General features: G+C 47.7%; 2 protein-coding genes and 1 pseudogene across 2 annotated transcripts; 2 read left to right on the forward strand and 1 right to left on the reverse strand.

The window, feature by feature from the left end:
• Positions 1-5,421: 5,421 nt before the first annotated feature.
• Positions 5,422-8,585, forward strand: LOC149344243 (uncharacterized; annotated as a pseudogene).
• A 4,864-nt stretch (positions 8,586-13,449) lies between these two features.
• On the reverse strand, positions 13,450-17,018 carry LOC149344244 (uncharacterized). Its single transcript, XM_089547186.1, has 2 exons — positions 15,534-17,018; positions 13,450-13,836 (listed from the first exon to the last, which is right to left on the reverse strand). Exons 1-2 carry the CDS (start codon positions 17,016-17,018, stop codon positions 13,450-13,452), a joined length of 1,872 nt encoding a protein of 623 aa, XP_089403312.1.
• A 6,483-nt stretch (positions 17,019-23,501) lies between these two features.
• On the forward strand, positions 23,502-26,957 carry LOC149344245 (uncharacterized). Its single transcript, XM_089547188.1, has 3 exons — positions 23,502-23,613; positions 24,136-25,010; positions 26,162-26,957. Exons 1-3 carry the CDS (start codon positions 23,502-23,504, stop codon positions 26,546-26,548), a joined length of 1,374 nt encoding a protein of 457 aa, XP_089403314.1. The 3' UTR covers positions 26,549-26,957.
• Positions 26,958-26,966: the final 9 nt, after the last annotated feature.

Raw genomic sequence — 26,966 nt, forward strand, 5'->3', positions numbered from 1 at the left:
GCTGTCAAGCTGCTGCCAAGCGAAAGGGGGCTGCGGCTTAGTCAAGCTGTCTCTCAGCTTTTTCTGCGCCTCCGCTGTCTGTATCTTTACAAGGCAGAAATAAAGAATTTGAATTTGAATTTGAATTTGAATCATTGGGTATTCGGCTTTATCGGTGGCCGCAGAAATCGCTGCGATTGCCAACAAATGCCGCTCGTAAAAACGCGCTGATCAACGACGGCTGTTTCTTCAGATGCGGTGGAAAACTACATAAGCTCTGATGGGAGCATCACAATGACACTTTGCTCGTTCCCGTGATGGCATGTCGATTTGGGTTTGTATGGGGAAGACTTTTTTTTTCAGTAATGGCAAATCAGCCAGGTCTAATAATGTACCTATGATAATGGTCATAGATTGTGAATCATCATAAAAACATGGTGAAGTTTTCCTCAACATCTTGATTGGCAGCAAGACGGGCAGGCGGCAGCCTTGAAACGCGCGTCTCAAGTACAATCTTTTTGCTGCGCTGCAGTGTCTCCATGCAAGCAGATAATTCTTCGCTGAACAGCGTTATTCTCCAGCTTTCGCGTGAAAGATCGGATGCCACCGCCGGTCACGCTCAGGCTTCCTCCCTGCCTTGGCGCCGCGCGTCGGTTTCTAGCCATCTTTGTATTTGCCCAGTAAGAATACTGGAACCCTTTAAGACCGTGCATGCACCGCCGCCCGCGAACTCAACATGAACGTTCGAGTGCGGGGCTTGGACTGACATTAGATCTGCTGTATAAATGATTGCGAACTGATGTACCTTTTCACTCAAACGCACTAGGCCTACCTTTAGGCCGTAACACCTGATGACATATCGTCGGCCCTTAACACCCTTTGAATATTCTAGAGGCGAATTCACACCGTAATAAAACCCTTTACTGAGGGTGTTAGGTGTTTTGAATAATAACGCCCAAACATGTGTATTTTATTTGCGAGCGTGGTGTAATCTGTCCTCGTCAGGGGGAGGGGGGGGGGGTGGTCGGCACGAAGACGACGAAGGAGTACGAAGCAAGACGACTACAGAGACGAAAGCTGACTCGAAACTGAATTCTTTATTGAAAGGAGCAAATACACAATAATCACGTGGAAATACAGTGCAAAGAGCATTGGTCCAGCAATATCAGGATCAACAACAATCGCAACTCATCCGCACACGCAGACCTTTTTGTATGAAAGTGGACGTTCATAAACTACCGAACATGCGCAATCCACCGACGGTGATCTGTGTGAAACCTGGAATTTGAACGGACTAACTCCTAAAACCTCTTCATTGCGGTTCCTAACGGCACGGCAGAGCCCGCTCAACATATATGCTGCCGAAAAACAGTGTCAACTTCAAACCTTCCCGATGCATGTTTAGATTATGTTCTTCTTTGTGTATGTAGAGAATGACCACGATTTTCTTACATGCCTTGACCTTCTTTGATTTGACGAAATCCGTCCTCACCAGCCACACCAACTTCTCACACGTTGCCGAAAAAACGGAATCAGGGAATATTGCGGCTTTCAGCCTGCTGGCCTGTAGCAATACACTCTTTTCTATACAGTTAAAACGCGAATTCTGTAAGCTCCAGCAAAGGGCAGAGACACAGCAATTCCATTTCTGACATTTTTTTGTGTCTGGAAGAATAGTGTAATATCTGTTTCTGGGACCTAGCGGATTGAAGCCAACAAATATGGTCATTCTTGAATAACAACTTAATACTGAAAAACTAGAGAGAATTCTAAGAAGGTGTAGTCTGGTAGCATTAGCGGAGCATGTCATCAAGGGATATGCAAATGAGATCAAGTGGACTCGCTGACGGAACACATAAATGTTATCCCTTTGTACCCTTGTAGAAAGAGCTTAAGCTATCGCCAATTTTTTTTTCTAGCCAGCTAAAATAGGATATATCGGCACTATGATGGCGAAATGACCACAAAAATGCGCTACAAAACATGCAATGCCGTTTACTCACTGAATGTCTAAAGCTTTATTCAAGATACTTCCTAAATGGTCGGTGCAACTAACCAGTGAGGCTAAACAGGCAAGTGCGTTAACCAGAGAGCGTGTGAGGGAACGTGTTTTTCAAAGTTGAAAAACAAACCAAGAGGGCGCCTGCCAGGTGGTTACAGTAGATTCACAAATGCAAGTCTATCTGCGAAAGAGCGAAGTTTGACACCAAAAGTAACGAAGGACTAGAAAGAGAAATCATGGCGCACGGGTATCAGTATATCGTCCGCAGAACTCAGAGAAAATAAATGCGCGTTTACCGAATCATGCGTTCATAGAAATGAAGTAGTACTCTGAACGTCCTCCGATAAAGTATACGCTTCTCCCATATTCCACTCCTTATTCCAACACCACCCCAATTCATTTATACAGACAGCAGCGCACGCCCTCCGCAGGAGTGGTCATACTCCTTCTACTACGAAGCTTTTGGCGAAAAAAGCGTTAGCCGAGCATGGAATCGAACCGATGAACCTGGCGTCCTGAGCCGGACGCGGTACCTCTTGACTACCGCTTGAGTGAGTGATGCTCTTCTTGAACACACATATATTCATTTTGGCTGTCACGGCGACTTTCAGCGTGTATTTCGCGAGCTCTACTTGTTGAACTCGCCAGTAATTCACAGATCGCTGCCGCATTAGACGTGGCGCAGCACAGTAAACGCTGAAACAGTCTACGCAACAGCTGCACATCGCAGAAGATGTTAGGAAGCAATTTTACGGCGCAGGTAAGTTGAAATCTGGCCTTTCATGAACGAGTGTAACTGCCGTCCTCTTGTATAATGCTTTGAGTTACAAATAGCTCCACTTGTGCTGACGTCGATCATGCACACTGTACTAGAACGGTGATACGAAGCATTTAGACTGACGTTTCGCGGCGAAGCGCGAAGCCCTAAGGGGATTTGACCAAAGCGTTTTCATTGAATCCAAGTATTGGTCGGTTCTGCAAAGCGTTTTTCTTCGGGAGGCCGCTATTTTAGAACAGATGCATAGAAATGTGAGAGGCACCCCCGAAGGTCCTAAAATATATTCACTTAGAGATAAAGGTTGGTTGGTTGGGTTTTGAGGTTTAACGTCCCGAAGTAACTCAGGCTATGTGGGACGACGTAGTGGAGGGCTCCTATTATTATAGACCACCTGAGGTTTATTAACAGGTAGCACTGCTCGAACACGACAAGAACTGGAGACATAGGAAAGAAAACGACACCCCGGGCACAGACTGGCATATGCTGATTGATGAATGAAAGCACATGCTATACAAACACAGAAGCGAGGCGCGCAGCCACCTTTGTCCATTCGCACATGTACTGCTATAAGATACAGCAGTGAGAATACTGCGCCAATTGCGGCCAGCTTGCGCCATTTCGTTGCACCTGCTACACGCTGCTTAAAATCGAAGCAGTTTTATGAACTTGCGTCGAAATGCTATTCCAACAATCAATAACTGCGGTGAATCCTAGGTGACGCAGATACGCGCTGAGAGAGAGAGAGAAAAACTTTATTTGAAGAGGATTTCGGGGACGCCCCAGGCTCCCCGCACGACCCCACTGCACTCAAGTGTTTATGTTCCTAAGGTCCATAACACTGGAAGCCCGGCCGGTGGCGATGGTCTGCACGGCCGGGTCCTCCGAGCGCAGCAAGGTCGCCCAGTAAAATGCTCAGGCATGAGAACGGCTCCTTCTCTTAATGTATGACTGGGAAGTCCATATGCGGAGTCCAAATCCGCCGTTTCACTTGTTTACCCTTTACCGCCTACTGTTAGTCTAAGGAATGAATGTATTTAGCATATCTGCCTCGGCGCCGCTGTCATCATTGTCCGAAACGAGTAGGACGAGTGCATATATGAAAAAAAGGCCGCACCATTACTTGCCCCTCAGGGCAAATGATTGCACACTATTAAGGTTTGCCACGTGTTACTGCTGATACCTTTGTTTCACGGAGCTCATTCATGCCCGCTGTAGTGAATTCTGTTTGACTTTCCTTCGTAGCTTCATGACTGCGCTTGGGAGGATGCTACTAAATACTTCAGTCTGTTTGCACAGTAGGGTTGTGGACATTATTATTATTTTTTTTGACCACACTTCTTCATGTATTCACAGTGGGACCACATACCTCAATTTTTTGGGGGTAGAAATTCGGTTTTTATAAAGAGTTCTTACCGAAGCACTTACAACGATGGTTTGATTTAGTTTATTGGGGTTTAACGTCCCAAAGCGACTCAGACTAAGAGGGACGCCGTAGTTAAGGGCTCCGGAAATTTCGGCCACCTGGGGTTCTTTACTGTGCACTGACATCGCACAGTACACGGGCCTCTAGAATTTCGCCTCCATCGAAATTGAGCCGCCGCGGCCGGGATAGAACCCGCGTCTTTCGGGTCAGCAGCCGAACGCCGTAACCACTTAGCCACCGCGGTGGTACTTACAATGATGGGGTTGGAATATCGTGACGACCGAACCGTGCACTGTGCTAATGCCGACAATACGAAGCCGACACCACAATGTGAAGCGTTAAAAAGTTTATGGGCAAAATTTGGCTAATTAATTAAATAAATTTGACCGCTATGTCCTTATCTTGTGTCCGCCGAGCCGAATACACTTTCCGTGAAGGCGGCATTCACGAAACTATCAGCGCCTTATTTTTAAAAATCTGCAAACGGTAAAAACAATTGCCGATGATTAGGTTACTTTCTAATGCGAAATTTCAGCGCAGCACATCAGCTGTTCCAGCTTTTCGATAGGTTGAGGCTAAGAATTTGAGCATGACATGTGTTTACAATTACAGACACCTTAGTATTTTTATTCCTTCCTCAAGATACACTCCTCTAACAGTTTTTGATTGTCATGTATGAAGTTTTGTGCACGGAGAAATAGTTAAATATAAGCTCGACTTGTTGCACCAATGCCTAGATCTCAAAGAAGAGGTCTATGCAAGTATTTCGGGAGGTTGTAACAGCCGGGGGAGGCGTCACGAACGAAAGGAACGGGGTATTCTTCCAGATGAGTGGTAAGGAATTTCTGTTTGTTTGTCTTTATGTCTACATTAAAGTCCCCACCTACCCTGGCCGGCGGCAATTCATGATTAATTGCGATAGCTCGCTCAGCGAGAGCTGTCAGCGCTAACGCAACGGCTAGCCCACATCTCTCTCTCATCACCCTACGTAGTACCTATAAGCGCATTTCAGGCGTCCACTGACCCAGGGAGCCCGTTATACGCACTTCCTTTCCTTGGACCACAACGCGTCACACATTAGGAAGCGATCATTACATCCTCTTCATTACAGTACCGTACAAGCAAAGACAGGTCCGTCACCTAACGCACAAAATCACCAACTGGGATGCTGTCCGCTCCGCACGGGCGGCCCTCCCTGACGCTCCCATTATAGACATCGACCAGTGGGTGGCGTCGCTCATGAACAATGTCTCCACACACACGCGAACCCTTGTCACAACATCAGACACGCCCACCCTCAACACTCGCCTGGCCCACCTATGGGAGGCCCACCATAGCATCCTAGAGCGCTGGAAAGGGCAAAAGCTCAATCGGACCCTTAAAAAGCGGCTGGCCGCGCTGCAAACACAAATTGCTGAGCACAGTGAGGAGCTCTGCTGATCAAACTGGGGTCAGATTTGCGATAGTTTGGCTGGCAATCTGTCCTCCAAACGTAGCTGGCAACTTCTCCGTCACTTAATTGAACCCACACAATCCAAAACTGCCACACAACACCATGTCACACGCCTTATACACAAGACCGACCTTTCTCCTCACGCACTCATCAATATACTTAGAAACACACATACAACTCCCGGTACCTCAAACCCCCTGCCTCCCTGTACAGGCGCCCCGAATGCCATCCTCGACAGAGAGATCGCGGAAGCACAAGTCAGAGCGGCCCTCCTGACTCTCCGTTCTAACTCCACCCCAGGAGTTGACCGGATCTCTAATGCCATGCTCCGCAATTTCGACGATCAATCGATCACTCAGCTCACGAAATACTTCAACAAATGCTGGCAGGAGGGCACTCTTCCCCAATCCTGGCGTCACGCCAAAATCATATTCATACCAAAGCCCCACAAACCTCTTACACCCTCAAATCTCCGTCCCATTTCGCTAACCTCATGCCTAGGCAAGCTTTTCGAACACGTCGCACTCGCCCGACTCACCCACCACATGGCGGAGCAAGACCTCTACCCGCCCAGCATGGTGGGCTTTCGTCCCCATCTGTCGGCACAGGACGCCATGCTCCAACTCACACAAGACATTTTCGATCCCCTCATTCCGGGTCACACAAAAGCGTTCCTAGCCTTGGATATCTCCTAGGCCTTTGATCGCCTAGACCATCAAGCGATTATGGCAGCCCTCTCCCTCTTGAACATAGGTGAACGTATGTACACCTATATTCAAGCATTCCTTACTAGCCGCACGGCCGAAATTCACTTCGGTCCCTACATATCCCCCCCATACACCCTTAGTGGGGTTGGCACCCCCCAGGGATCCGCCCTCTCCCCTTTTCTCTTCTATGTCACTCTCATTCCCCTTGCCCGCAATCTACAAACCATCCCTAACCTTCTTCATACACTTTATGCCGACGACATCACGCTATGGACCACACATGGCAGTGATGGAGACATAGAAAATACTCTACAATCGGCCGCTAACCTCACCCAAACACATGCGCGGAGTATTGGACTCTCCTGCTCTCCGGAGAAGTCGGAGCTCTTTATCATCCGCCCCACAACCCGAAACTGCCCCACAGCCCCCATCATGGTAACACTGGAAAACCGGCACCTCCCGGAGGTATACACTCTCAGGGTACTGGGCCTTCACATCCAGAACAACGGGAAAAACACACTCGCCATACGGAAACTCAAGCAGATGACGATGTCGATATCCCACCTAATCCGCCGCGTTTCTGCACACCCCCGGGGCATGCAGGAGCATGACCTATGTCGTCTCATTCATGCCTTCGTCCTCAGCCGCTTTCTCTTCACGCTTCCCTACCTGAAACTCCAGGCCGCGGAAATCTCCACCCTGGATGCCATGATCAGAACAGCATTTAAGACAGCACTACACCTACCCCCAAATACCTCCACCGAAAAACTCCTCCAACTAGGCCTGCACAATACGGTAGGGAAACTTATCGAGGCCCACCGACAGGCTCAATACATAAGTCTCGCGAAAATAACCACCGGCAGACACATCCTACACACTCTCGGTATCCACCTACTGGCCACGGATCTCACACAGTTCCAGGTCCCCAGCCACATTCGCCGCGAATTATTTATTAAACCACTGCCCAAGAACATCCATCCCACGTACCACGAACCCCGCCGCAGAGCTCGCGCACTGGCACTCCACAACCACTATGGCAAGGAACCGTATGCCGTTTGGGTGGATGCTGCATGCACGGGCGAGGACGCGGTTGTAGCCATCACGAACCCCTCCCTCCAACCGATTGCCACCCTTCACATAACCCCTACTGTCACTTCGGAGGAGCCCGAAGAGGCCGCCATTTCCCTGGCCATCACACGCACGGAGGCCCGATATCTTCTACCCGACTCTAAAACTGCCATACTACATTTTGCTCGCGGGAGAGTTCACGTCCCTGCATTTCGCATACTGAACTCCCTCTCCGCACACACACCCCGCCACATGGAGTTGATATGGGTGCCTGCCCACTCCGGAAATCCCGGAAATGAGGCCGCCAACGAGGTTCTCTCGAGGTTCTCTCAACTGGGAACCGGCGGCCTCCGACCTGGGGTTCTCGCGGGAGCGCATGCACTCATTCAGTGAAATGACGCAGGCCTGCAAAGCCAAGCGTCGGCTCTGCCCTCCACCCCATCCCTCCCTTGACCATTATCATCAGACCCCTTGGAGGCGGCTTTAAAAACGCACCTTACCCGCCCCTTATATACGCTCGCGCTACCACCAAATCCACACAAACCCCTCCTGTACCCTCTGCCACCACCTCAAAGCCACTCTAGACCATATCCTTTTCCACTTCCCGGCGGATCCTCCCCCGCAGGGCCTGGAGCACCTTACCACCTGGGAGGCTTGAGAGACCCTACTGCGTTCTGAGGACCCGGCCAAGCAAGCCACCGCCACCGGCCGGGCTGCCACCGTCATGAGCCTCCGGGACATGAACGTTTGAGTGCAGTGGGGCCGTGTGGGGGCCCACGGACCTGTGTGTCCCAAACTCCCCAGTTGTAAATAAAGTTTTCACCACCACCACCTTTCCTCAATATAATCGGAGTGTAAAACGTTCTGACTCCAACGCCAATGAACACAACGGACGCCGAAGGCCTATGGCTTCAACACCGCGTTTCTGGCACAACTTTGTCAATTCCAAAACATGCAGCGCTCATCGGTCATTGCCTCTACGTAGCTTCAAGCACGACTGAGGTGTTCTCTGTTCCAAGAGGACAGTTATGCGCCTTCCCTCTGGTGCAGGTGTCCACCGACATGTGTGAGACAGATAGTGCGCCATTTACTTTCATCAAAAACCAATTTACCCATTTTGACCTCTGCTTTCATATGCTCCCGCTCCATTTTTCCCCAGATTAAAGCACGACTAATGTTTACACTGCTGGTTACAAGGGATAACGAACAACGGCGATGGCGGCGGGCAACGGCGACGGACAACGGCGACGGCGACACCGCGAAACGCAGAAACGGGAGCCAAAGAGCAGCGCTCTAAATCACCCTGTATACTTCATATCAAGAATGCAAGGCTCGGAAACACAGACAACACGAAGTAGACACCACATGCGCAAGCTTTCAACTCAACTTTCAACTGTTTCATTGAAAGTTAGCGCACATGTCCTTTATTATTTTTCATCCAAAGTAATTCCAAAAGACGTGAACTGATGATTGTTTCTCCGTCGTATCTCGGTGGGTAGGTTTTGTGTATCAGTAATGTTCAAAGTGCTTACCTTCAACCGCCACGCACGCCATGAAGCTCTCCTTCATGGACTGCAGCACTCGTTTCATTACCTGCGGGGGTATATTCGCGCATACTTTGCTGATTCCTTATTTGAGGTCTGTTATGTCTTCGGGTTCAGCTGTGTAGACTTCGTTCTAGACGTAACCCCAAAGAAAGAAGTAAAATTGAATTAGGTCGGGTGACCTTATGTGGCCAGAACATGATTGTACCGCGCCCTATGCACTGAACGGGGAAGTAACTTTCTAGTCAATCCCTTGCACGCGAAGAGAAGTGCGCAGGCGCCCCGTCATGCTGAAACGAAGAGCTATGGACTTGACTTAACAGGTTAACAGGATCTCGGACATGAAGACGCTGACAGCACCACTTGGAATGCTCGCTGTGCATCACTTAGTTGTTAGATTTTCTTCCAGAAAGTACGGTCCCACTATTCATTTGAGTAAATGCCACACCAGACATTCACTGACTGCCGGACTTAGTGGTGGTGTTCCCAGAGCTAGTGCGGGTTCTGATCAGACCAGATTGGCTTCCCTAAGTCAATCTCCCCCAAAGCAAAAATGGGCCTCGTCCGTCCACGGAACTTTCCTAAAAAAGTCTTGCTTCCTCGTAGCATTTGATCAACGACCAGTTGCTGAATTCATACCGCCTTTTATAATCGTCTTTACTGAGATCCAGATTCAGCGATATGTAGCAAGGAAACAAACTGATTCTTGAGCACTCTCCGGACTGAATAGCGGGAGAATCCAACGGCGTGCTGGTTTCGGGGTATGCAGGAACGTAGGCGAGAACATTTATCTAGAATTCTTCGCTCAGGATAACTTCCTTTGCCTTCCTTGAATGAAGCACAGATCCCATGCTCCAGAACAGTTTGTGCATTTTAGCGAACATCGTATGTGAGGGAACCGGGCGGCCAGGATTCTCGGAGGCGTCGAGTCTAAAGGCGAGGCGAGCGTTGCCATTCGTTTCTACACAGGCGACAATAATCTGCACCTTCTCGGTCAACAGTATCGCGGTTGCAGCTGCACTGCATTCAAACTCGCATTTAGAGTTCATATGCACACTCGCCGTCAAATATAAATGGAAGGCGACTTTCTAATAAACAACTTAGTTTCTTTAAATCTCAAGCGTAATGGACCATGTTTGTTGGTGCACACTGCAATTGGCACAGTCACAATTAGGCTGCACATATGTATTCAATGATGCATGCAAGGATGCAAGGATGCCGGGAAATGATTAAATTTTTTTGTTACTATCGCCTTCAATTTACTTCTTACGGCATCTGTACATTATTGGAGCAGCATTGTTTGTTTTGTACGAGAATCGACCGCCGGCAGCGGACCAGTGGAGATTTCGGTGAAAAATAATCAATCGCAAGCCGATAAGCGACCGGTCCTTTCTTGTTCAAGGCAGAGCGGAAAGGGAAATCGCGCCTTATCGCCGTGCTGCTTTTTCGAAGCTGCTGACGGCAGAAAACCTGTATCTAAGTTCAATGCCAATGACGAAAAAAGAGCGCGTGCTGCTCACGGAGGCAGTGACTATGCGCTCCTCTGGAGCGCCTGCATGCCGCAGTCAGAGCTAGCCTTGGCGTCGTCGGTTGTCATCATTTCGTCAATCTCTTACGTAGTACCGTGGGCGGTATTTCCGGCGCACTCTGAGAGTTCACTTCCGGAATCGGATCCGAAAAGGCTGAAAGTTCCACCACGAATATCTCATTATCCGTTGCGCATAGGGACATGCTGCATATTGTATTAGCTTCGAATCATCACAGTCTTCAATATTGCGATTGCAATATGCAGCGTAAAATGAGGATTTAAAAACACAATTAACAAAATTTGGCTTATTAATTAAATAAATTTGATCGCTATGTCCTTATCCTGTGTCCGCCGAGCCGAATATACATTCCGTGAATACAGCATTCACGATACTATCAGCGCCTTCTTTTTAAAAATCTGTAATCGGTCAAAAGAAGACACCCTGTATATGCAATTATACTTTTTAAAGTGTCCTTCAGCGCCCTCCGGCTTCCTATATACCACGTTGACAACGTCCTCGTCCCTTCTCGGCTACCTGAGTCCCAACTATGCAAAACGCAAACGCTCCTGTGAGTTGAGTGATGTCAGTGCAGGTTAAGGAACCCGAGGTGGCCTAAGTTTACCCAGAGCTCTTCACTGCAGCGTCCCCATAGCATATGTCTCGTTGGGATGTTAAACCCGACAATTAACAATCTGAGTTAGTGCCAGTGCAGGAAAATCATCCGAACAGAGTCACGTCATAAAGGATTAATATTTTTTGGTTCCCAGTAAAACTTGAATCACTTTCCGACTTTGTTGATGCTCGTACAACAGCGAAACATGTGTTGATTGCTCCTGCTAAAAAAAATGACGAAGTTGCTCCAAATCGAAATTTACCCTGCTACAAAGCCTGCTCCAAAATGTTCTCGGTGATTGTGACCACAGAGGATAGCACACACTAATCATATTTTTCTTTCCTTAGGCAAACAAAAGTGTAGAAACAAAATCAAATCAATAATGTGCTTTTTTGAACCGTTTTTTTGAACCGTTTTTGAACCGGACTACAAGGTTGTAAAAGTAGTCGGCGCGTTTTATCAGGCAATGGCTCTCGCCCTCATGTTTCCTCACACGTACCTTGGTGTTTCAATGCCAAGAGGAAAGAAATCTCTTCGCACGTGTCCACTCCCCCGCAGTGCTCACGAACACGTGGTTTCGGGCAGGCAAATTTTTCAACATGAAATTATCTGACTGTGGCTGATAGGAGTTTCTTTTTTGCTATCCTTTGTTCTTTGTGTCCCTAGTTGACTTCGGAATGAAATCAATGATTAGGACTGGTGGTTCATTATTTCTTCGTTGAGACCTAAGACGAGACAAGACAGTTTGCTTCGCCAGAAGGGAAACTTCCTCTTTTCAAGCAATGTTATTCAATTAGTCCACAATTGATTCTTCTTTTTCACAATTAAGGCATTGTACTTCAGCCGCCGCGACGGTTCAGTGATTATGGCGTTCAGCTACTGACCTGAAAGACGCGGGTTGGATCCCAGTTGCGGGGGTCGAATTTCGATAGAGGCAAAATCCTAAAGGCCGGCCCGTGTACTGTGCGATGTGAGTGCACGTTAAAGAACCCCAGGTGGTCGAAATTTCCGGAGCCCTTCCCTACGGCGTTCCTGATAGCCTTAGTCACTCTGGGACGTGTAATTACACCCAATAAACCAAACCTCAAGCAGGCATTGTACTTCAGGGTTAAGATTTCTGGTATTGTATCACAGATCGTTAACCGCGGTGCAGATAGGCTAGCTATGATTTGACCAACTTTAGCTTTGACAGTCGTGCTTTCCTAAGTTTACAGGCCGTGCACAATTCTCATTCCTGGGAAATTTTGCCATGTCACAGCGTTAACCGAAACGTTCATACCACTCTCAGGCGGAAGGTACTTAGCGTTTTTACTCTTGTTGCTATTTCCGCCAGAAAGCAAATGACAAGTGAATTCTCATCGACTTTTGCGGCTCACAGTCTTTCCATAAACACGTACCGCTTTCAGCAAGAGTACTGTATCCACATAACGGGGACGTAACTTCGAGTCGGATCCCGGAATAGCGCAGCATGAAGCCGTACATAGAAACCATTTTAGAAAGGTCATAATTTCATCGTGAAGATAAAATCGATAAGGACGCGAGAATATTAAGTTCTGATTTATTGACAGTCAGCAAGCTGCTTTGGCTACTGAGGAGCCGGGCTAGAGCTTGAAAATCGAAATATTTTCTGATGCGGCACGTTCAAAATAATCATAAAAACTTTCCGGCTGACGGATCGAGCCCTCGATTGAAACTTGCAGTGCCCAGCCCAACACAAATTTAGGTGCCTGAGAAGCATATATTTTTTGTGGCATGATAACGGGGACAAAACCGATAAATACAATGCATCGTCTTCATCATCCTCAGCGTGACTGCGCCCACTGGAGGGCAAAGGCCTTTCCCATGTCTCTCCAATTAACTCTCTCCTACGCCAGTTGCAAACGCCGTATCCCCGCAAGCTTCTTAACCTCATCCGCCCACCTAACTTTCTAAAGTGCATAAAAACTATGCAAAAAGCTAAACACCATAAAATGCACAATTAGTAGCAATGGACTTAGTAAGGTTTAAACTGAGCATATTATGGTCAGAGCTATACCCCGGCATTTTGTAGAACATTCCACAGTGCATAAGGAGCAGAACAGACCTTGAGCGCTCGTTGTCCAGCGATTAACGTCACCTTAAAATGAGGCAGGCAAAGCCTAGACTTAGCCTTGCCGTTGTAAAAGGGATAAGAATGACGCAAGAGTTGTGAAGATCTACCAATGTGCATGCTCAAGAACCTATGTTTCCGGTTACATTTAACACAAGATGAGTCACTCGAAGTGCTCGGCAATTTGCGTGTAGTATGCATGGTAGCATCCTTCACGAGAGGACTCAGGCATATGAATTGGGTCTTGTACAAAAGGCAGCGGGATTAAAACCGACGTGGCCCACAGTTCCGCGGCCTTGGGACGGAGACGAGGTTGTGCGCGTCGCAGAGGACAAGAAAATCGGAGGACAGCAATGGTTCCATGTACCATGCCCCGTCGTCGCCGTCTGGCGCGACTGCGGGAGGCGCGACGAGAGTGACGCGTTCCAGCTCAAAGCCAGGTCGCCATGTGTGCAGGTGTATGTAGTCGGCGGCCGGAAAGACACGGGCCAAGAGGAGAGTCAGGTGTTCCCACTCACTCGGCATTATACCGATCGACGTGACACAGAACCGGCGCAGCCGGGGAGCGTGCCTCGGCCCTCGTCTGACGAAGGACCAATCCAAGGGAACGACGCTGCTCTCCAGTTTCAGGCTTTGTACCTGCTCCGTCACCTGTAATGCGCAACGCCAGAGTTTTGAGGCAGGTATTCGAGCAAATTTTCGAGCAAATTTTCTTCAAGTTCGCAACAACGCGGCTGAAGGCGCGGTGTGCCTTACTACATTCAACCCTTTGTAAAGCACCGCTCCGGCGGCCTGGGTCGACATGCTCAGCATTCTAAAAAAACGGCAACTTCTTTTGCTACCACACACAGCTTACAACCATCGCTTCCATGACTTAGCTGAAACGGTGACAGTGTCGCTGCGAGTGGCGAAGTATTTTAATGCGAAAGCAGCCTGACTACCCCCACTGCAGGGCAAAGGCCTCTCCCATGCCTCTCCTGTCCTTAACCCTGTCCTTTGACAGCTGCGACCACCGTATCCCAGAAAACTTCTTAATCTCATCCACCCACTCAACTTTCTGCCGCCCCCTGCTACGCTTGCCTTCTCGTGGAATATATGAGGATCCATATCGCACAAAATACCTTTAAGGACTAGTGTATACCTTGCCTTCGCATAACCTGCGCTGCCCAGGCTCTTTTCTTCCGCTCGATTTCTACTAGGATGGCATTAGCTCATGTTAGATCCCACCCCCACTCTGCCCGCTTCCGGCTGCTATCGTTATACCTATAATTTTCTTTTCACAGCTATCAGCCTTGTCCTTAACTTTAGCTAAGCCCTTTTCCGTATCCTCCACGTTACTGCCCCATGGGTTAGTAAGATAGAGCTGCTGTATATTTTCCTCTTGTTGAATATTCGCGAACTGGCATTAGTGATCTGAGAGAACCTGCTATATGCGCTCAACCTCATAATTACTCTTCAAGATGTTTCCCTCTCATGATCCGGATCAGCGGTCACTACCTGCCCCAAGTAAACATATTCCGTGACCACTTCCCACATCTCGCTACCATTTCAACTGTTGTTCACAATTGTGCTTTTGCATAGTGCGAAAGCACTACTGCCCTCATAAACCTACAAAACGCCACGGTGTAGTTAAGCCTGTGAAGTTTGTCACGTGGTCCTGGAAAATGGCGGGAAAGAAACGAAACTGAATGAGGATGACCTTGCCCAACTCGGATAGGTAACAAACGCTCTCGAGACAGGATTTCGCACCGTCGGCGGCAAGGACCGATCAACTTCGCTGGTCACTGCTATCGCTGCAGCCAATCATGCATCGTGCTGAACTGCACCTCACTCTCGCGCTGAGCATTGCTCGTCGTCGTCTTCGTCAACTTCCTGATGTGCGCAATTGCGAAAGGAAAGAAAACGCGCCTTCAATCGCCCTCTCAGCGGCGTGTTGTGGGTGTCCCCTTGCAAAAACATGTTGTCGCACTATATTTCATGGTTGTCCGTGCCAAACAGCCAGCACTTTTTTTTCGTTTCTTTGCTTCATAACAGGACTTCATGTACCGGAAACAGGCTATTTCAGAATTTATGCAAAACGCGTGTAGTATAAACATCGCCTGTTAGATATGTTCAAAACATTTCAAACTGCATCAAGTACAGCTTGGCGCTTTCATGTGTTCAATATTCTCAGCACATTCAATCCTCAAGCTTTATCTCCTGTAATATGGTGAAAGATTGATCTTTCTGGACGCAGCAGCACGAATGCAAAGAAACTGTAAAATAAAAGTCATTCCATAATTTACCAGGCTAGTGCCATCACACACACTCTACCGGCTCAGTCTAAGAATGTGTCTACTGGTGCTTACCTTTGCCAGGACCGCTGCGGTTTCTTCACCTCCAAAGCCCCCGAGGCCAAGGTTGCGCAGCCTGAGCTCACAGACCACGCAGCCCTCGAGGAAGCGTATGTCATGTACGTGCGGCAGGTCACACAAGGTGAGGCGCCCCAGGGGACACAGCAGCTGCATCGACTCGAACGCTTGTTCTGTGCATGTGGTAGGAGTTTTGCAAACGGTGCAAGTTAATCGCCGCACGCTCGGAGCCATGCGCACGTCTAGCTCGTTCAGCCTGAAGCGCGCCCTAGCCAGCTGTTCGAGGGACCCGCGCGTATAAAGCGCGCACGGGGGGAGAGCCAATGCGCGCAGTCCGATGAGTCCTGCGTCGGCCAGAACAGAGCAACAATCGAAGTTCACCCCAAAATGGAATGACGCAAGATTGAGCTCTCTAAGGTTGTGGCATCCTGTGAAGAAGCTCAGGAAGGATGTAGCATCCCTGGCAGAGGCGAAACCTGTGGGCCCCACGGACTTCGAAGGAGACGCCTCCAACTTCAACGCCCGAACGGTGCGGTGCCAATGGCAACGAGCCGCTGCTTCCAGAGTTGCAAAGGCGTCATCGTTGACGGCGATGAAGAGGTTCGAAAAGTTTTCCGGCACTTGGTGTGCCGTCCTGACGTCCAAGACCACGCAGTTCGTTGCTGGGCTTGGCTTCTGCCTCACAATCACGCTCGAAGACATCTTCAGGCTTGCCCTAAACACGTCGAGAAGGGTTTTGGAGGCATGGGTCGTTCTCACCGCTTCGTTTGGTGCAGGGCGGCTGTCGTCAGTGAATGTGAACGTTTCAAACTTTCCAGCTGTGCCGTCATGGAAGCTCTCGAGAACTCTGTGCACGGCTGTTTCAACACCAGTGTTAAGCTTCCGCTCGTGGAAGTGCAAGTTGCGAAGGCTGGAGCCATGCTCAAGAATGATGCGCAAGAAAATGATGTTGTGCAGGGTTGGTATCACCTCAACGTACATGTTGCGCAAGGTTTTAGGGATCACGGCCGTGGGGTTACTGTCGGGCAGCTTCCATAAAAAGCTGCGCAAGTCTTTTCCGTGCCTTGCGCTTGCTAGGATTGACCATTCGAGGAGCTGCAAACAACGAAGCCTGTCTCGAAGGAGGCGAATCATGGCGGATGGCAGAAGGCGGGTGTTCACGCAGTGCAGTGTGGTCAGGTTAACGCAGCTGTGGACGCACCTCTCCACTGTTCTTGATCCGGCGGCCAGGAAGTCGTTCATGTCGAGTTCAGATATTGCCATCGCCCGACTCTCGTCGAGGTAGTCTCGGAATGAGCCTGCCGAGTAGCCCGGGAGAAACTTCGTGGATCGCAGCACGTACGAGACCCGAGTCAGCGCTGACATTTCGCGCGAAGTTCTTTCGACGGCCATCAAGTCTTCGGGACCAAGGAAACTTAAGATGCAGACAATCATCTCTTTCGGCAAACACAGAAGGCAGCACGTTTCTTCGTCAAGTTCCATATTCGCATGCGGGAGTGCTATTGTGGTTTCCTTGGAGCTAAATGCCCTGCTTGGTGATGTCGTATAACGGGCCCGGTGCTGGCAGAATACTGGTAGGCTAACCGCGAGTGTATCGCTTCCTTCCGCTGAATCAGAGTGATGCCAGTTTTGTTGCTCAGTAAATGATATGAAGGACGCATGCGTAGCCTTCCTGGTATAGGAAACGACCGCCTCGAAAGTAGTGTTCAAGATGGAGCATAAATGATGCGGCATTTTAAAAGCATGAAATGCTTCCTATCGTCTTTAGCCTGTTGTAAGCAAAGTATTGTGATGTGCACCCGAGTCGGCTTAAATGGGCGCATTTCGCTCTCAACTCGTTTCGCAAAAGACGCGAATCAAAGTCTTAAAAAATAGAATAGAATTATTGATTAGGTAGCATTTGCAGTGTATGTATTCTGCTTGTCGCTCTTCAGTGAAATTTCAAAGATTTGAGAGCCAAAATATTTGTGTCAGAACAAACGACTGATACTGCGCTTACATACTGGCTTCACACCGCACCTGTATAAGTCTACCATACTTTCAGAGTGGCATTGTTTGATGCGAAGCCAAATGAATGGCACCAAACGCATCCCTAATAAACGGATCGGCCACTAGCTCTACCATATTTTCTTTCAGTGGTAAAAATGAAATTACTTCCTTGATAGAGGTATATTCATGCGTAATAATGCTATTAAAACCAATAGTGAAGCCGTAATGTGGCACAAAGTTAGGTGGGTGGATAAATGCATGGATGTTAGGTTGGTTTTGGTTAGGGTTATGGGGATTAACGTCCAAAAGTGACTCAGACTATGAGAGATGCCGTTGTGAAGGGCTCCATAAAATTTGACTACGTGGGATTTTTGAACATGCACTGACATCGCACAGTATACGGGCCTCTAGAATTTCGCCTCCGTCGAAATTCGATCGCCACGGCCGAGATGGATCCCGCGTCTTCCCCGGTCAGCAGCCGAGCAGCATAACCACTGAGGCACCGCGGCGGATCGCGTGGTTGATAAGAACAATTTTAAATTGCTCGGTAGGAGCGGATTGAAGGCATGGAATATTTTGTTATCTTTTCTGACATTTTTTTAAAGCTATAACTACCAATAAATGGATGGCTGCATCGGATATGCCTTTTGAAATCCTCTTACCGGCAGTCCTCTTGTTTTTTAGTCACGTCTGCCGAAGATGCGCTTACATCAACATTCTTTACTCGTAACCCAAGCAGTCCAGGATACCGACTTACTAACATGGACACCTGCATGAATTTTACAAGAGTGAGTTCACATGCTAGTTGGTTATGCATGGCGAATGTACAGATCAATGCACACAGGTATGAAAAGAAAGACTGAAAGCGCTCCTGTGTCTTTTACTCTTTCTATTCCTGTGTGTTGTGCCTTGCGCTGTATATTTACCATCTGAATGGACGGTGTTACGTTCTAAAAAAAATATATAGACTACCATATCTTCAGAGCTACTCTATACTGCGCATGAATCATAAACTTGGCGATACTTTTGTTTCGTGCACTTTCGAAGCAACACAAGTTCGATGGAAAAAACGCAATACGGACGGCTAAGCTACAATCAAGGAATTCCTTTGCGATTTCTCTTTGCTCTTTTGTTTCTGTGTGAGGATTAAGATTTCTTTTTTTAATCGAATTCATCGCTTCTTCTGCCGCTTTGTGCCTTCATTTAGCGCTCTTTAATGTCCGAATATGGCTTTCAGCATGTCTTTTGGTTACTTTTCTGGTCCTGTTTGTCCACTGTCAGCCAAGGGACTTTCTGTGAAAATTCTTAAATAGCTTATCTGAGCATCTTATGCTATAACACCACCTGAAATGTTGCATGATGAACGGAATGCTGCCTGACCACATTGAGGTCAACCAGTGATGACATCGCTTGGCATTTCGTCTGCACCTGCGATAACTCTTGCTCAAACCAGCGTTGTCGCTTCGGCGGACGCTGTTTTGCGTCGCTTGTCTCTTTGTATCGCACCTCTTCTCTCCCGTGTGTACAGGGCAGCGATTGTTACCCAGCTCAGGTCTGACGTCATCACAAAATATTGCGTCATGTCACCTGATGTTGGTGGGACGTCATCGCCGAATTTACACTAATTAGTAATTGGTTATTAGGGACACCAATTAAAATTATTACTCAAATTAGTTACCATTCTTTAATAAGTAGTAGTAGTAATAATTGTTAATTAGTCACCCTTATTAATAGTCGCTAATTAGTCACGCTGATTTGTAGTAACGGCATTACTTCAACTCACTAAGCAACTCTTTCTCAATTGGTTTTCCTCATTAGATAAATACTTTAATAAATTCGGTAATTAGCATTCTGACGTCATAGTTTCTATTACATCACATACAACATTCATTAATTCATTCCTCAACACTATTAAACTATTAAATATTCATTCAAACACAGTGACGTCATCGCGCGGACATAATTTGCGGACAAGTTATACGTGCGAAATTTAGCCATGTAATGCTCTCGCATTAATAAAATAAATATTGTCGCGGCTGGGATTAGAAAAGGCGGCGGCGCAAGCAGATCAGTTTCTCTGGCCACTGCACGACAGCGTTACGCTAACGCCGCGGACGATCACGCCTCGTGCTTAACTGCAACACACTCTGGCGCAGTGCACTGCACATCGTCGTCTTCATCGACTTCCATCTGCTGCGTGAACAGATCAGATCAGCATAACCTCGATCAAAGCTTAACCTGAGTCCAATATTGTCATCAGACCACCAGACTTGCCGACAACCCAGCAAAGCAAAACCGTGATCTGATCGCCCTAAGCGCATGCCTTGACACGTCTATTCGGTTTTACCACGTGAAAATCATGCCATTTTTTTACCGCACTCAAAACTTACGCCTGAGGCTGCTGTGACGACAATGTCAGACTCCAATACCAGCGAATGTTTATTATCGTAAGAGCCACAGCGTGCCCCCGCAGAAAATTTACTGAAGTAGTGCTTTCTGCTCTGCGTGGAAGTTACGTTTATTTTCGGATTTTTTTATTAAGGATTGAGGCAACAAATTCAAGAATGCCTTTTCATAATAATCTAATGCTCACTACTTCGCGCGCAAGTGTTTTCCGCCTATCACTGCTCGATTTCGCAGAAGCATGGAGTCCAGGAAGCTGTCAGTTTACCTCTACTTCACGTTTCCCTGATTCTGCACCAGATTCTTGACTTTCTACAGGGCGCTGCTGGCTTATGTGTCCCTATGACGATGGGCGATGTTTATCCAACAATATTCAATTAAAATAATCTCAGAAGACTACCTTGGTCACTCAGTAAGGTCCTATGTGCTCTTGTTCATCGGTTTTTTCAGAAGCGTGGAAGAGTGTCTTCCGTCTTAATTCCATTTAATTATTGATACTGTTAGCTCTTTTTGGGCTAACAGTTAGCCCTTTTTGGGCTAACAGTAACGTTTATTTTCTGTTACGTTTATTTTCGGATTTTTTTATTAAGGGTTGAGGCAACAAATTCGAGAATGCCTTTTCATAATATTCTAATGCATCAATACTTCACGCCCAAGTGCTTTCCGTCTATTATTACTCGACTTCGCCGAAGCATGGAGTCCAGGAAGCTGTGAGTGAACGTCTAGTTCACGTTTCCCTGATTTTAAATCAGATTGTCAACTTTCTACGAGGCGCTCCTGGCTTATGTGTCCCTGTGACGAAGAGCGATGCTTATCCAAAAATATTCAATTGAAATAATCTCAGCAGACTGGCTTGATCACTCAATAAGGTCCTACGTCCTCTTTTTCATCCATTTTTTCAGAAGCGTAGAAGAGTGTCTTCCATCTTAATTCTCTTGAAACACATATCCAGATCTAAAATTCCTACATGCCAGTGGAACCTTAATCTTTTCAAGAATCCACTGATCAACCTCTTCGCTCATGGTACGTCGAACTGAGTAAAGGCGAGAAGCTCCACCAGCGGAGAATCAGCCCCGTGCTATAATTTTCCCGCGTTTGTAGTTTAACTTGGAAAGTTTATAACGGGGTCCAATAAATTAGGTCTGGGGTGACGTATACACCGAATTCCATCATTCCTGAACGCATAGAACAGCGATTCCTCCAACGAAAGTAGTCGTTTCCATTTGCCACCCATTCACACCAGCTGTTCCTCCTTTGTACTTTGTTTTCGTCGCCGCCGAGTCATTCATTTGATTGTGGGCGCACGTCAGCCCTATTAACAGTTTTTTCTGGAAGCCTTCTTGCGCTTTCTTCCTCAGTGCTTTCATGCCGTCACCACAACATGACAATATTACCTGTTAAAAGCGCAAAATTTACTCCATCTGCATCTTATGTAGGACGAAGTTTATGTGATATTGCATCCCAGTATTTCGTTTCATGTAACCCCCACACGAGAAATTAAAGTGGGTATATACTTGACGTGAACGAGGTAAACATATGCCTGAGGAGGGAAGAAGACTACCAAGACACAAACACCATACAAATAACACACAGGGTGCTTAGGGAATAGACTAGACAAGAAGTGCTTGCGAATATCTTGAAAAGTGCAGTGTTGCAAGCGCGTGGCCTGCGGCAAGCAGTGTCACGCATAAGATGAGATGTGCAACCGAGGTTGCAGTTTAATTCATGCTGACGATTTTGTATTCTTGGCTGATAACTAAATATATCTTCTGGGAGATTAGCTTAGGCGCTGCCGGTAATACGGGGCAGCGCACTGCGCCGTGTGGTGCTCACCGTATCAAGGGCGTAGTGATGGAATTCTTGCGCCATTTACACCTAACTGCACCAAATGGCAGATTCCCTCCCCCCCCCCCCCCCATGTTGCCGCAGAGTCGAGTGTTAGTTATTTCTACTTCATGCCTGCGCCAAATGGTCGTTAAGAGTAAAATTTGAACAGTGTTGTGCTCAGTCTCAAATTTTACCACGAGATTCCATTTTTAAAGGTACAGCGAAAACAACTCGAACAAATCTTTGTTTTTCTGCTGCAGCATTCGAAGTGGCTGCAAAGAAGCTCTATTTTCTTCTGCAGAAAATCCTGCTGTCAGAGCCCTGGTTTTAATTCTCCTACTAAGTGCGGGAAGCATAGCGTGAACTCTAGAATGGGGAGAGGCTAACAAACAATCAAGGAAATGGATGGGCAGCAAACACATTTAAGGATTTCCACGGAAAAAGTAATGGATAGCAGCGGCGAAAAAGAAATTTAACACTAACTAATACACAGGTGGGACACCCGAACGGGTAATAAAAAGGGTTAAAAACAAGGTGGAGGAGGGAGGTGCTGTGATCATTTCAATAAAAAAGAATCTCTATGCCGTCTCGAATAAAAAGAAGAAATGAGAACTAAAGAAATTATTATTTAATGATAATTCAGCCTGCAGTACCGCTTTCTTTTATGCGAGAACACAACGCCTTATGAAAGGAAATATGCCAACATGGTGTGCAGTAAATCAAGAAATAATTCAAAACTTTTCGTTACCTTAGTGAACGAAGGCAACGTAAACGCATCAGCGTTAAAAGTGCGTAAAAACCAACAAGAGACTCGTGGCCTCAAAGCAGAGAACGTCAGTTTATTGGTAGCTGTGTCATTTCATTGCAATAAGAATTGCAAAGACGTATCTGTCAGGGTTCAGAAAAAAGTTACGAATATATGCGAATATTTTTTACAGCCTTCTGGCTGTTGCTATCACCCCGTTTCAAAGTGCTCTAACCATCAACGTGTTTATCCACCACGGGGCGAATTTCCTGTGCCGAATTAAACTCCTATTTCATGGTTAAACCAATTATACTAGGCCTGGTTTTGTCCTTACTAGGTAATTAATGGGATTTATACCATTAACTGAAAATAGACTTCGCTCAGTTTCCGGCTCATATACTGGACATGCGTGCGTGCCAGTCGCCGTGACTTTGCATTCAACAGTAACGGTCTGAAATTTCCATATGAATATGCAGATATGGCAAGAAGCTCCTGTGATAAAAATTTTGATACGGACAGCACTACTAATTGGTTTTTGAAACAATTAATATTCGCTCACCAATGCGCTAGAATGCGTCTAAAGAGTAACGAGCACTATACTTCCAGTGAAAATGCTACCTAATCGTCATTTTAATTTTCAGACGCTTGCTTCACCATTTATATGTGATTTTAGTAGAGCAAGGTGAAAGATGCACATCAAAATGATTTGTTGATAGCAAGCTAGAGAGGCTGCAAACGGTGTTCGATTATCGCCGTAACGTTTATGTGAAGTAGAAAAATGTCCTCATAGGCTGCTGCTGTTCGTTTGCAAGGCAACGCATGCGCCGAGCCGTGATATCTTGTACTGGTTGACAAGCTTGGCTTCACTCCAGTTCTGCGTAAGCGGTGGTGAATAGGCGCTTCGCCTCCGAGTGCTCTGCATTCACCGGGCCGGTAAGGAAGTATCGGCAGCAAGGGGAGTGAACCACACGCAAACCACTGAAGCCCTGACGCTTGCCGGAATGGCACCTGTCAATGAGACCTTCAACCTTCTGCGGCTGCCGAGAGAGATAATTACCAACATCTTGACGTTCCTGGATCCCGAAGACCTCATGGCCGTCGAAAGAACTTCGCGTGAGTTGGCTATACTTGCTCGAGTCCAGTCCGTGTTGCGAACGACGAGGTTCCTTAGGAGCAACTCAGCCCGTTCCCTTCGAGAATACCTAGACGAGAGTCGAGCAATGGCGATAAGAGAGCTCGACTTGAATGATTTCGTGGCAGCCAGTTCTGAAACAGTGGAGTGGTGCGCTTATACCTGCGTCAATCTCACTACACTGCGCTGTGTGAACACCTGCCTGCGGCCCACAGCGATGTTTCGCCTCCTTCGAGACAGGCTACGTTGTCTGCAGCACCTCGAATGGTCAATCCAGGGAAGTGTACTTCCGGAGGCAGATATAGATAGCTTTCTACGCAGGCCGCCGGAATATGCCACACCATCAATATTTCCGGAATCCCTGAGACGCATGTACGTGGAAGCGATACCGAGCGAGCGTTACGTCAGTTTTCTGTGCTATGTTCTCAAGCATTGTTCAAGCCTTCGGAAACTGCATTTCCACGAGCGTAGGATTGATACGCGAATTAGGGCGCTTGGCATAGCTGCATCCAGGTTGCTCGGGAGCTTCCACGACGGTACGGCAGGAAACTTCGAGACGTTCACCTTCACCGACGACTGCACCTCTGTGGCCCTCAGAGCGGAAATAATGGCGTTAGTAGACGCAGGAAATACAGTGCGCAACCCCGGAAGTCTTCTCGGCGTGTTCGAGGCAAACCTGAAGATGTCTTGGAGCGTGATCGTTAGGCAGAACCCAAGACTGGCAACGAACTGCGTTGTCTTAGACAGGAGAACGGCACATCTTGTCCCAGAAAACTTTTCCAATCTCTTCATTGTCATCCAAGATGACGCGTTTGCAACACTCGAAGCAGCAGCTCGTTACGACTGGCATAGAAGCACACGAGCGTTGACGATGGTGTCTTCGAGAGTGGCTAGTGCATGTTCTGGAACTGCCGTAGATGCCGCGTGTTTCCTTACCTTCCTCAGAGGATGCGTCAGCCTGAGTGAGCTTAATCTCACTTCGTTCCATTTCAAGCCGAACGTCGATTGCTGCTATGCTCTGGCCGAAGCCGGCCTCGTCGGTCTGCGCGCACTTGCCTTACCCTCATGTGCCCTAAGCCGACAAGGGTGCCTCGAACAGCTTGCCAGGGCGCGCTTCAGGATGGAAGAGCTAGACGTGCGCGCCGATGTGAACGCACGGTCATCGACTTGCGCCGTCTGCAACGCTCCTTCAACATGCAACGAAGAGGTGTTTGGGTCTCTGCACCTCCTGAGCTCTCTGAGGCGTCTCACCTTGTGCGATCTGCCGAACGTCCAAGATCTTCGTTTTCTCAGGGGCTGCGTTTTCCGTGAACTCAGGCTCCGGAACCTTGGCCTTGCGGGCTTTGCGGGTGAGGAAACCACAGCGGCCCTGACGGAGGTAAGCGCTGGTAGAAATTTGGCCAGACTAAACCTATAGAACTGTGCTGTAGCACTACGCTATAAAATTAAGGTAATAATATTTTCCTTGATCTTTCCATACGTTCGCGCACCTCTGTGCGCAAAGAGGCAGATTTGGCATAAATTTGTAGATAAAGAACGGCGTTTAGATCTGTTGCATACATTGACTCATGAAAGCTTCAAGCTGGACTTGGTTAATTTTTCAATGTTCTTATTGTGTCTGTCCCAATCTCTAGTTTTTGTCATACTAGCAGGTTACATAAGATGAATTTTGAAATCCCCGTTTATTCGGAGCGCAGCATGAAGAACTGGTGGTTATTATAATAGTGCTGTTGCTGAGAAATTCGCAACCATTTACTCCGCCGCAGTGGCTCAGTGGTTAGAGCGCTCGTCTGCTGACACTAAGTACGCGGGTTCGACCCCGGCCGCGGCGGCCGAATTTCAGTGAAAGCGAAATTCTAGAGCCCAATGTGCGGCGCAATGTCAGTCCATGTTAAAGAGCCGCAGGTGGTAGAAATTTCCGGAGCCCTTCACTACGGCGACCGTCATGGCCTGAGTTCCTTCGGGACATTGAACCACAATATACCAATACGCAACCATTTGCAGGTACACCAATGTAGTACCAACTACCTCATGTATGGCAGGTTCGTAAAATTTACGTCATTCCAAAACAAGTTGCATCTTTTGCACCGTCACTTTTTTTCTTAATTGCAAGCAATTTGATCGAGGGGACCGTCATGATGCCATGCCTCAAAGGTTGAGGCATACCAAGTATTTCACCATGTTATCAAATTTTGCAAATCCAACTTTCTGGGAAACAAATTTTAAGTATTGTAAAATTGTAGGAACTGTTGTGGAAATGTTGATTGAAGTGGTCCATTCATCTTATCAGCAGCGATATATTTTTGTATCGTTCACACGGAGCGGTTAAGACTGCCACAGAAAAACAGTGGGAAATGCTTTTGGCGATCGCGGAAATGTTAATAGGAAAAAAAAATGCAAGCCTGTTGACAGGAGATCTGCGCGTATATTGATCTATATACTGGAATCTTACAATGTATGAAAAAAAAATTGTGCTCATAAACTGCGTTCAAAAATGCTTACACATGATTTCCGCAATGCGGCTCACAGATGATGGAGCAAGTGTACAGCCTCAAGCTGGAGAGCTGCATCGTGCCCCTGGACCTGTCTTTCCTCGGGCGAGGGCTCAGGAGGGCATCGCGGCTGCGCCGGTTCTGCATTACGTCGATCGGGATTTCGCGGAAGCTGCGGCGAGACCTGATGGATACTCTGAGTCATCTCTTCCCAACCGCCGAGATCATTCACGTACACACATGGCTGTCCGGAATGGCGTCAGCGCCCGTCACAGTTGTCGTGTCCCGCGCCATCGAGGGAGACAGCGGCAACGGGGTAGTGTATCCGGATCCCGCGCTTTCCGCCGACCGAATTGTCCTCTGCGATACGCGCAACCTCGTTTCTGCTGAGAGGCCACACAACTGCGGACCACGTAGGTTTTAAGCCCGGAGCCTCTAGCGTATGGCGGAAAACGCCGCCTTAAGTCCTGCCCTCATCCACGCCACCATAAAGTGTTGGCGCCCAATGCTGAACGACGAGAGTACAGCCATGTTTTGTCATCCGATAGTAACCTGGAAGATACGTTCTTGGTGACGCAATTTGGTGCTTCTTCTCAAGGGCCGCGGCATTCTATGCTCTTTTGAACGGCAATGCTCCGACCAGGCTTTATAAGCGTCGTTTTTAGCTTCTCTTAAGTGTACGACAACGAACATTGATGGTCCATTCTGCTCTCTCTCTACTTCTTATTGCTGCAGCTGTGATAATAAAATCATTTGCATCTTCAGGCGCTGTCACATTAATCGTTTCAAAACCTTTATCTGACGACGATAAACATAGGCTACTCAGGCGTCTAAATATCTGG

Source organism: Amblyomma mixtum, chromosome 5 (genome assembly GCF_055824585.1).
Source record: "Amblyomma mixtum isolate Tamu chromosome 5, ASM5582458v1, whole genome shotgun sequence".
Lineage (NCBI taxonomy): Eukaryota > Metazoa > Arthropoda > Arachnida > Ixodida > Ixodidae > Amblyomma > Amblyomma mixtum.

Coding starts and splice junctions, on each gene's coding strand:
- LOC149344244 (XM_089547186.1), bottom strand. CDS start 17,018: ATGGAACTTGACGAAGAAACGTGCTGCCTTCTGTGTTTGCCGAAAGAG. Junction 13,837..15,533: donor CCGCAGCGGTCCTGGCAAAG/GTAAGCACCAGT, acceptor TGCGCATTACAG/GTGACGGAGCAGGTACAAAG.
- LOC149344245 (XM_089547188.1), top strand. CDS start 23,502: ATGGCACCTGTCAATGAGACCTTCAACCTTCTGCGGCTGCCGAGAGAG. Junction 23,614..24,135: donor GGCCGTCGAAAGAACTTCGC/GTGAGTTGGCTA, acceptor CGCTTGGCATAG/CTGCATCCAGGTTGCTCGGG. Junction 25,011..26,161: donor CCACAGCGGCCCTGACGGAG/GTAAGCGCTGGT, acceptor TGCGGCTCACAG/ATGATGGAGCAAGTGTACAG.